Genomic DNA, 10,994 nt, shown 5'->3' on the forward strand with positions numbered 1-10,994 from the left:
GCAGGCCTTTATTTATTTTTGCACCAGGTCATTATCGTGATGACAGCTGCTGTCCAACATATTTTCAGTCTGTCGGTTTAATATTACGGTACACCCTTTTGTTCTAACGTTAGCTAGCGCTCTCATTTTGACAGAAAACAGAAGTGCCGCACAGTTATTGTGTGCATAACTGTTTACTGCTGCAAAATAAGGTGAGTAGCCTTATTTTGGGTTACCTCATTATGATGCAAATAATCACCCCGGCGGTTATTCGGGTGGGCGTTTAATACGCAAAATGCGTGCAGACCCCAGGCGTTTATAAGAACCCGGCGGCTATTTGCGGCCAGGCGATTCATTGGTGAAATACGGTATGCAGAGTAGGCTTTTATTCATTCAGCTCCACAGCTGACATTTGACATTTACCGTCATATTTTAGGAGAGAGCTGTCACTCTTATCACAATGAGTCTGTGACTGATTGTAAAAATATTCTCATGTACCAGTCAGACAGTTCACAGCTCATAACGAATGTGTCGATGCATTTTGTGCTGAGACAAGAGGAAGACTGGAATGTGTCCTTCAGTTACATCAAGTATGTTGAGAAATAAGTTTTATTTCTCCAGCAGCATCTGCTTCACATCCACCCTGCACTGGATCAGTCAGGGGTTTCGATGCCTTGCTCAGAGGCACATCAGCAGCAGCTGTTGAGGAAGGGAACATTTTTTTTTAATGTTTTCCCAGCTCGCCTGAGGAGCTGGACCACAGTCTTGAGTTACATAAACACAAGATAAAGTATTCTGTGTCACCAACACAGAAGCAAGAAAAATGAAAAAATGAGTTGTGCTGCTGATGTCAGGATGCCACAGGGAGCTCGTAAAATTTCCTCCGTCCTTCAGATGAAAATAAAATCAAGATGGCAAAGCAACACAGCTGAATTGGAAAATGGAAACCAAGTGACAGCGACGCTGAACTTGGACACAAACAGAGCCACAACAAAAACATGGCGGCCATAAACAACCAGCTCACAAACCACAAGGATTATCTTTTTATTTACTGAGACAAACTGTGCCTGCGCTGTGTTTGGCGTTGTGCTCGCTGCTCAAAATGAAACCATGCCTCAGCGAATTTGGGGAATAATATTGCAGTACACTCCCATGAGGATCATTCACTAAAACTAGAGCAGAAACAATCAGCCAGTTAACTAATAAATGGACAGGGCAGTTATTATAATGCTGATGATCAATTAAACCTTTTTGGACATTTATCAGGCAAAATGCCAAACATTTTCTGCTTGCAGTTTCACTAAGATGCTGAGATTGTCTTCATTTCTCCACTCATATTATAATAAAATGAATACTTTCAGGGTTTTTGGCTGCTGGTCAGAAAAAAGAAGATATTTTGAAGACATCACTTTGATCACTCTCTATGGACATTTTCACTATTTTGACACGTTACAGATGAAATGATCAGTTGATTAATCAAAAAAATAAATAAATAAATCAATGGTTGATAGTGAAAAAAATTATGATTTGCAGCCCTATTTAATAACCCTTTATCGGGCAAGTGACTATTTTTGGTAATTTCAGAAATTTTACATATCAGGCCCATCCCCTGTCTCAGTTAGTTCAATAATCATTTGGTCTTCACCCAGCCAATCAGCAAAGATCGCTCTACATCCCAGGTCACATGATTGTGGCATTTGACCAATCTCACTGGCTTTGATTTTCTATAGGAAAATTAAAATTTTAGAAAAATTTTATAAAAGTAATAAAGTCATGTCATGTTCACTAATAACAGTCTAGGGTTGTTTTTTTTGAATTTCAAAGTATTTCAATGAGTGCCCTATAAAGAGTTAAAATCTGATATGTGATGTACTTTGCTGACTGCAGAAAATTCACATGAGATTAAAATCCCTGTGGACGGCAGTAATCCTGACAAGCCTGCAGTCGTTCCCAGGTAGCTTCAGTCCCATGTGAGCTTGGATTAACGTCACTTGTTTTCCCGAGCGACACGGAGCAGCAGCCCCTCTCTGTTTAGTCTGCAGACGTCCACTTTGTTAGTTTGTTGAAGTAGCAGGCCGACAAGACGTGACCTGACCCTTCTGGCTTTCCATACAGGAGGGAAGCTGCCATCTTGTCTTACAACATCAATGTTTATCGACCCCTGCTACCACTTCCCCGAGGAGCCGGCTCTCACACCGCTCCACTTCCTGCTGCACCGCGAGAAGGAAAAGAGAGAAAACCTACGAGGGGACGTTAGCTTCCCCGGGAGCGAAGAGATGGTGTCGGGATTCAGGTCCAAGGAAAATGTTCACAGATTTGCTGGTTGTGTTTGTACAGGAACTTTATCGTATGCAGATTGAGATCCATCCTGTGTAAGAAGCTGTTCACACCGAGCGGCAGACATGGGAACGTCCCGCCTCAGAGCCGCTCACGTCAGGCCGGGACCGACTCCCCTCATCAGAAGCAGATGGCTTTCCGGAGTCTGAGCTCCGCGCGGGGCAGGACACCACGCCGCAGATGTTCACTTCATTTCATTTACTCAGCTCATCAAACGAAAGCTTCGCCCCTCAGACGGGGGGATGCTCGCTGCGTTTCGTCGTCCTTCCAGCTGTCCACTTCATTTGCAACTGGGAACTGGGAAACTCCAGACTTGGAATTCCCTAATTCCCTAATTCCCACCTCAGATTGTTCAAGCGGCTGAGGTGGAAAAAAACACGGCCGCCCCAAAACGAAGCTGCGTTCATCAAGACACGAATACAAGGCCAGGACTAAAGAGCCAATTAACATTAACGTTACATAAATCCAGCCACAGTGAGCCAAAATACTGTAAATACTGTGTAAAACCCTGAGAACACACTGATACTTTTTGTTTTACCGGCTCCTGTGGCCTTTCCCTGGCCAGCATCTCAAACTCTGCTTGGTCATCTGAACAGACAGCAGGTTAAACAGTGAACTTTGACCCCGAGCAGACCAGTTTGACCCCTGATCCCTAACAGGGTCAGACTCCAGTTCACACTCGTGGTCAACCCACTCTCTCTCTCTCTCTCTTTTTTTTTTTTTTTCTTGTCAGAGCCTCTGAAAAAAGAGAATTTAGACGCTTTAAAAACCTCCAACCCAGGAAAATAAATATCAAACATCTTAATGTCACTTTAGAATAAATTCAGAAAGTTTAATAATCGATATGTAATCAATCAACCTGAACTGTGTCCATCACATCAGAGGAGGACGACACCGAATGGCTGATATTTAATGAAACGCTGATACACACACACACACACACACACACACACACACACACACACACACGGTATTCTGGTGTTGGGGTGTGTTGGCTCAGCTGCTGAGGAGTGTTGTTCAGACATTGGGGCTCCTGTGTGTGTGTGTGTGTGTGTGTGTGTGTGTGTGTGTGTGTGTGTGTGATTGTGTGTTAGAGAGCTCTCAAACACCTCAGCAGTGACCAGACAGCATCGAGCCTGGATTAGCTCTGTCGCTACCACACATGTGGAATTAACACACACACACACACACACTTACTCTTCTTCTAATGGACACACACATATACACAGACTCTTACTCTCTCACACACACTTATGTAACACCGCCCAACACACACACACACATATACAACTGATCTCAGTATAATGCTGACATACACACTCACACACACTCTCACTTGATAAACATTTACACAACCAGCTGCACTTTTTAAAAAAAAACTTTAACAAACGATGAGTTTCCAGTTCAGAGGCGAGTGCAGCAGGTCGTCTGTTCCCAGGTCGCACACAGGGCGGGACGTCCCGCTGCAGCACACAGGTGACGGGGCTCAGATCTCACCTGCAGCTGAGCAGGTGTCTGAGCTGACATGTCGAGCTCTTCCTGTGTCGTCCCGTCTGAGTGAGTTTTAAATCGGCGGGCGACTCGTTTCCACCTCTGCTGATGGGAGGCGAAGCCGGTAACGAGCCGGGACGGTTCCAGGTCCACAACGGGACTGAAACACAGGTTAACCCGTTTGTATCCGCCATCCTCGTCCTGCACGGCGGTGGGATTTGAGCTCGGTGGGTCTGAGGGGGTTTGAGACTCGAGATTTTTACTCTGATTTGTCCAAATTAATTTGAGCTGCCAGGACGCGACAAACTCCAAAATAATAACGAAACACAACGTGAGCGAGACTGTCTAAACTCCTGGAAACTACATTGTCTGCTGCGGTTAGTGAGTTATACACTGAGGGACGCCGTCTGGCACCCGCCTGCCCTGCCACACACGCTCACACACACACACACACACGCACACACACACATTCACACACATCCACACACTCATGCACACACTTAAGCCAAGTCCCTCTCTCTCTAAGTCCTAGACGATTAGCCAGCTGATTAGACCTCCACTCTGGAGTCACTGAACACACACGCATGCACATACACACACACAGACACACACACACACACACACACACACACACACACAGAGTGAGATAGCGGGCTGCAGTCTCCAGTCTCTTTAAGCTCTCTCCGTTCTCATGGAGATAAGAAGCTCGTCTCATTGTTGGGAGACAACGGTCCGTTATCGTCTTATCAGAGTGCCCATCCAATCTGCAGGAGGAGGGGTGTGTGTGTGTGTGGGTGTGTGTGTGTGTGTGTGTGTGGAGGAGGGGTGTGTGTGTTAAGTGGGGCTCCTTTGTAATGCAACAGGTGCCGTTGTCGCTCAATTAGTCTCGATGGTAACAGCGTCTGAGAGCGGCCGTGTGTTTGGACCAGCTGTGTGTTCGCCCGGCCGTTTAAAAAGAGAGAGAGAAAAAAAAAAACCCTCTGTGAGCACAGCTTGTGAGGAAACTGTCACACACTCCTGACACACACACACTTCAAGTGGAGGCCCGTCAGATGAGTGCATCTCCTAAACGCTGTGTGGCTCTGATGAAGGGCTGTGTTGGTGTGTGTGGACGAGCTTAGAATAAAGTGGACCCAAAATACATGTTGGTGTGCAGCAGATCTGTGTGTTTACAGTCAATGTTTGTCATGATCTGGCCCGTATATATAGATATATATATATATCTATATATATATAGATAGATAGATAGATATAGATAGATATCAGGGTTTCCGTTAGAAAAAATTGGCACCGAACAACGTGACCAGCAGGTTTTCAATTTACCGGACAAATGCTTGAAATTCCAGTCAAATATTATCTGAATTTATTGAGCTAAAAATTATATGCAGGCTATATAAGAATGATATCAAGGCATGTCAATTTATAGCGTAATCTTTTTATTGAAAAGCAGGCTGTATCAAATAAAATGAGTGGCGTCAATTGAGTCACGTGCGTAACGTCTAAAATAAATAAATAAATATTGCAGTAAGCCTGTGCTCTTTTAACATGAGCATAAAACAATTGCAAACAATTGCAACTACAATTTGCAAACAAAAAAACACATCTGGACTGGCTCATACCATTTTAATAACGCGGCGTGCAGCCAACTTGAAATCAAATAGATGCAATAAAAACTCAAAAAATACTGAAAAAAAAAAAACTCAAAAAAAAAAAAAAAAAATGAACTAAAAAATCCCTGAACATGTTTCTGGCTTGGGACATTTTAGCCTACTTGTTACGCATTTTCTCTGCAGTGAACTGTGCAGCCGCTGAATTAAAATCAAAAGTCTCAAGTGTCTCTCTGCAACTTGCAATGCACATCAGTCTTGTGACCTACATATACATATACATAGATACATAGATATATACATAGATATACATATATATACATTGCAGAAACGTATACATTATTTGAACACAGCTAATTCGCCTTGTATTTCAGGCCGATATTCAAAGCAAATTTCCCCTGTTACGTTATCTTTGATATCTTTTGAATCTCACTTTTAAACTGAGCATGTTTACATGCACACCTTATTCCTGTATTAACCGGAATATTCGCAATATTCCGGTTGCGCACGTGTCATGTAAACACGCACCGAACCCGATTAAGGTCATATTCCGGTTGGAGAGAATTCCGAATAAGCCCCCTGGCATATGCCTGTTCCAACCGGAATATTGGGGCTTGTAACCACCTTAGTCGGAAAATGCCCCGAACTGGAATATTCAGTCACGACTGCGCATGCTCGACTGGCAAGGAATTCTGTGGCGTCTTTGTTGCTATGGTTACCTGCAAGCGGGGAAAACGGCATGGCGAACAGCAGCAAGAGCCAGGAGACTGCAGTCTGCCTTCAGGTAATGAAAGACTGAAATATCATGGAGGATATCGATGGGAGAAAACATAGAAATAGCGACAGAAGAAGAAGAAAAAGACGACGAGGAAGAAGACTTCTTCGTCTGTTTTTCCGGCAGACCAGACGCCTATACGCGTACTGCTGCCCCCTGCAGGCTGAGTGTCGCATTACGTCAGAGAGTGGAATACGCCGAAACACGGGAACATGCCAAGTAACATGTAAACGGAATATTCCAGTTGCCGCGGCGCAGTTACCTTAGCCGGAATATTGAGCCGAACCGGAATATGGTGTGCATGTAAACGTACTCACTGTTTCTACAGAGCTGCGGTTTGGACTCCTGGATTACAGATTGCACTCGTTGTAATAACATCGGCACATCGTGTGAAAAAGGTCAAAGTTGTTGTGGCTGTTGTCAGGACTGAGCATCATCCCAGCCTCTTTGAGAAGGATGGATCTTACAGTTTGAGTCCTCAAGTTGTATTTTAGATCTCCAAAATGTTAATCCCACTACAGGAGAGACTGGATATTCTCTGGGATTAGGTGGAAACCAATCTGAGCATATTTTGTTGTCAGCATCGACAGATATCGCCTATCAGATATTGGCAACTACACATCTTTAAAATCTGAATTATTGAAGCATTTAATGACTCCAGATTTGTCCTTTTTCCCCGCGTTCGGTTGGTTCTGTTGTTTCTTGTCTGTTTTGCCGCTCACCTGTGCCAGGTGTTGTGAGGTGTGTGTGCATTAATAATGTCTCTCTCTCTCCCCTCTCTCTCTCTCCTCGCTCGTCCAGATAAAGACTCCAAGGAGAAGAAGGAGGCGTCCGAGTCGTCCGAGGCGACCGCCAAGGAGGAGGGGGGCGCCGAGGAGTCGCTCAAGGAGGTGAAGAAGGAGAAGAAGGAGTCATCCAAGGAGAAGAAGGAGTCGTCCAAGAAGGAGTCGAGCAAGGAGGCCAAGAAGGAGTCGTCGTCCTCCAAGGAGAAGAAGGAGAAGGAGAAGGAGAAGGAGGCGTCGAAGGAGAAGAAGGAGAAGGAGGCCAAGGAGTCCAGCAAGGAGTCAGGAGAGAAGAAGGTCTCCAGGAAGTCGTCGGTGAAAGTGAAGAAGAAGGAGCCTGAGGCTGCAGAGGGCTGACCGGAGCCAAGACACACACACACACACACACACACACACACACACACACACACACACACAGGCAGAGATATACATTCATGTGCAGACACAAAAACGGCATCTGTCTGGAAAGCATATGCACATATAAATACACATATACAAAGGCATATGTTTCAACAGCACGCGCACACACACACACACACACACTCTCACACACACACACTCTATACATTCACATGTGTGCTGTATATACATTTTTATTGTCAGAAAGCCACAGATCTCAGCAGTGTAGCATCTTCCACTCCCAGAGGCATGCATATGTTGTCTAGTAATAACTTTGCCTTGTGTCCACACGCACACACACACACACGCACACACACACACACACACACACACACACACACACACACGCTCTCTCTCTCTCCGGGCTGGCACAGCTGAGGCCGACCACATGGCGGGCGGCGGCGGTGAGGCCTGAGCCCACGGCGACATCAGGAAACTTCCTCTCCTTCGCTCCTCACATTCAGACCTTCAGGCCTTCAGCCGCTCCTCCTCCTCCTCCTCCTCCTCCTCCTCCTCCTCCTCTTCCTCCTCCTCCTCCTCCTGTCTGCCTCAGTGGCAGGCGAAGCCACAGCCCTGCGCCTCCCTAATCCCGGTCCGGCCCCAAGCCGCCCCCGCTCGGCCCCGCTGCCCGTGTGCCAGGCTGGACGTGACGTCAGCCCCTCCCTCTCGCCCCCCTTGCATGGCACGGCGCCCCGCCCGAGCCTCCCCCGCCTCGCCGCTCAGAATAACCGCCCGCCGCGTCCAGCCGCCCCGCCGCTTCCGGCTAACCTAAAGCCACACCCCCCTCCTAACCACCCAACCACCAGCTTTGTTTTTTACATTTGGGACACTCAAGGACACACGGCTGCTGATGGACACTTACTGGCTGTTGCAGGCTCGAGCATGCGACTGTTTTTTCTCGCAGGGCGGTAAAAAACCACAAGGCCGTTTTTTTTTTTTTTCCAGCCGCTGGAGGTTTCTAGGAAAAAAAAAATCAGGGCAACAATGTGAAGGGAAGTGCTGAGAAGAGCCTGCAGGGCCGGATTAGGAGCCGACTCGCTCTCCGTCCGTCTTCATGTGAGGAAGGGCCGGCACCCGCGTCTCCCATTACATCAGCCGAGTATTAAATCTCTTTTATATGATGCGATAAGACGAACGTTATTGATCCCCGAGGCGAGGCTGAGTCACCGCAGCAGAGAGCGGAGCAACGAGAGCTATTACGGCTTATGAATCAGATGATAATAAAGGATAGAAGTGAAAACAATAAAACGGATAAATGGTAAAGAAAAAAAAAAAAGATTCCTCGCCGTGGACAGGTTTACAGCGAAGAGCTCGAGCTCTGAGTGGAAAACGCGACCTCGTCAGTAAACCCCAAACACATCGAGAGACTCCGTCCAGAGTGTCCGTCCACACCGGGGACACTTCTGGGCGTCAGAGGAGGAGCCGTAAAGCCTCAACAAGAGTTTTATAATAATAATAATAATCACCACTATTTGGACAAAAAAAAAAAAATAAGGATTCCAGAGGATTTCAGGTCTCTGATGTCCTGTAGAGGTAGGACTTACTGAAATAAATCAATGTTGAGTTATTCTTCTCGAGGTAGATGTGTAATCTTCAGGACATGGACGGGTGCACACACACACACACACACACACACACACACACACACGGCCGGTGTTTGTGTGTGTGTGCCAGCCTCTGTCCGTCCACAGGAAGCCTCCCCCTCTGCGCCTCGTGGTGTGAAGCTCCTGCTCCCGTTTGACTTTTGGAAACCGGTTCACCGCTCGGGCCTCCTGAGCGCAGGCCGGCGTGGGGAACAGGAAGCTGCTGGAGGAGCTGCTGGAGGAGCTCCCGGTGGACACGAGGCCCTAGAGGTTCACCCCGTTAGGAGACGCCGTCTGGTCGTACGTTAGAGTCAGTTTTTGTACCTGATAGTTGTTGGGACGTCCCGGGCTCCTGTTGCTCTGAGTCTGTTTTTATAGCCACACAAGCAGGAAGTTTATGTGAAGCGCTTCATTCCAAAATGAGATTTAATCCACTTCAGGAAATAAAGCAAAAAAAAAACAAGATCTGCAATCTGTTTCTCAACCGAGGAGCTCTACGATCAGATCAAATTTATCTTTTAAATAATAAAGCCGATAAACACTGAATAATTGATTTTGAGTGGATATTTAACATTTTGGAATCAAAGCCTTTGTTTAGTTCTGTATTATTTTGTTCACTGTGACTGTTATTTAAAAATATATGTATTTAAAATGTCTCGTCTGTTTGTCCTCGTTTTTCCAGCCTGTTGGTGTTTCAGGTTTACCTGCTGAACTCAGAGGCTTTACTTCACTCATTTTAGACGTGCAGTTTGATCATTACACACACACACACACACACACACACACACACACTAACAGGTCAGAATATCTATTGTTAATATGAGTTCTATGAAGATTAAAAGTTAAATACATAATTTTCCTGTACTTTGACCTGTAAATATTACCTCTGTTCTTACTATTATGTTTTATTATTACGCTGAAAGCAGACAGGCAGCGTAGGGAACTACATTTCCCATGATGCCCTGGAACACCGATCCCCTGCACACAGGAAGCTGGAAGTTGGAAGTCAGAAAGTCTCAGGTGACAGATTACCAGGTGACAGATTATAATCCAACGTAAAATAATATTTACCCAGCAGCTGCTGTCATGTTGCTGTGCAGGACAGCAGGAGGTGTGTGTGGTGCAGCCGTCTGATCCACCTGAGGGCACCTGAACAGGTACATGAACATGTTCACACCTCGGGGTTGAATCCCTTTTCCTCCCTGGAGCAGAAACTCCACGAGCCTCTCTGCTGCGTTTTTCCCACACGGGCGCCGGAATTTCCAACTTTGTGACATTCCTGGAACGCAGCAGGAGCCCGAAGCCGACGGGGACGCCGTCACGCCGGGAGAAACCACCACGGCCATTTCTCTACTGATTGTTTGATTTTGTGTGTGTGTGTGTGTGTGTGTGTGTGTGTGTGTGTGTGAACTTCCTGCACTGAAGCCGAGGTCAGAGGGACGGCGTGCTCAAGCAGAGGAGCTGCTGTTGTATTTGGCAGTGACTCTGTGTGTGTGTGTGTGTGTGTGTGTGTGTGTGTCTGAGGCCACATCGGTACAAGATCGAGTTTCTCTCCCGCCAAAAAAAAAATCTGTTTCTGTTCATGGCGATCTGTTTTTCTCTTCTTTTTTTTTCTCCCTGTTTGTCTCAGCTTTTGTTTTCATCTCCTTTTTTTCATCCTTTCCTTCCCCGTTCCCTCGCTCCATTCATCCCCTCTTCACTTTATTCACCTCGTTCCTTCACTTTCTGTTCTCCTTTCCGTCTCTTCGCGTTGCACCTGTTCACTTCTGTTTCCTCTTTATTTCTCTCCCACATTCCCTCCATCTCTTTCCTCACATCTCATAAAACCTTTTCTGTTTCTGTTCATCTGTTTTTGTCCATTTCCTCTTTTCCTACTCTTTCATCTCATGTCTTTCCCTCGTGCATCCATTTCTTTCTCTTCTTTTTCTCATTTTCTCTCATCTGATTTCTCCCCCTCCTCCTCCTCCTCTCAGTACCTCTCCGCTCCTTTTCTCTTTACATTTGTTTCATTCGTTTTTCCTCCTCCAGTCGCTCTTGGCTC

General features: G+C 46.2%; 1 protein-coding gene and 1 long non-coding RNA gene across 3 annotated transcripts in view; one reads left to right on the plus strand and one right to left on the minus strand.

Moving 5' to 3' along the window:
* Positions 1-9,438, plus strand: part of bbs9 (Bardet-Biedl syndrome 9) — a 174,145-nt gene extending 164,707 nt beyond the window's left edge. For both annotated transcript variants that reach the window (XM_030073159.1, XM_030073160.1), the window contains one exon: positions 6,991-9,438. In XM_030073159.1, the coding sequence (XP_029929019.1) occupies positions 6,991-7,328 (338 nt within the window). In that variant the 3' untranslated portion in view covers positions 7,329-9,438. The remainder of the gene's footprint in view (positions 1-6,990) is intronic.
* Positions 9,439-9,474: 36 nt separating this feature from the next.
* Positions 9,475-9,836, minus strand: LOC115374309 (uncharacterized). The gene is made up of 2 exons (XR_003929608.1): positions 9,696-9,836; positions 9,475-9,665 (listed from the first exon to the last, which is right to left on the minus strand). It is a non-coding gene; the product is annotated as an uncharacterized LOC115374309 (long non-coding RNA).
* Between the last annotated feature and the right edge of the window lie 1,158 nt (positions 9,837-10,994).

This window comes from Myripristis murdjan, chromosome 16 (assembly GCF_902150065.1).
Source record: "Myripristis murdjan chromosome 16, fMyrMur1.1, whole genome shotgun sequence".
NCBI lineage: Eukaryota > Metazoa > Chordata > Actinopteri > Holocentriformes > Holocentridae > Myripristis > Myripristis murdjan.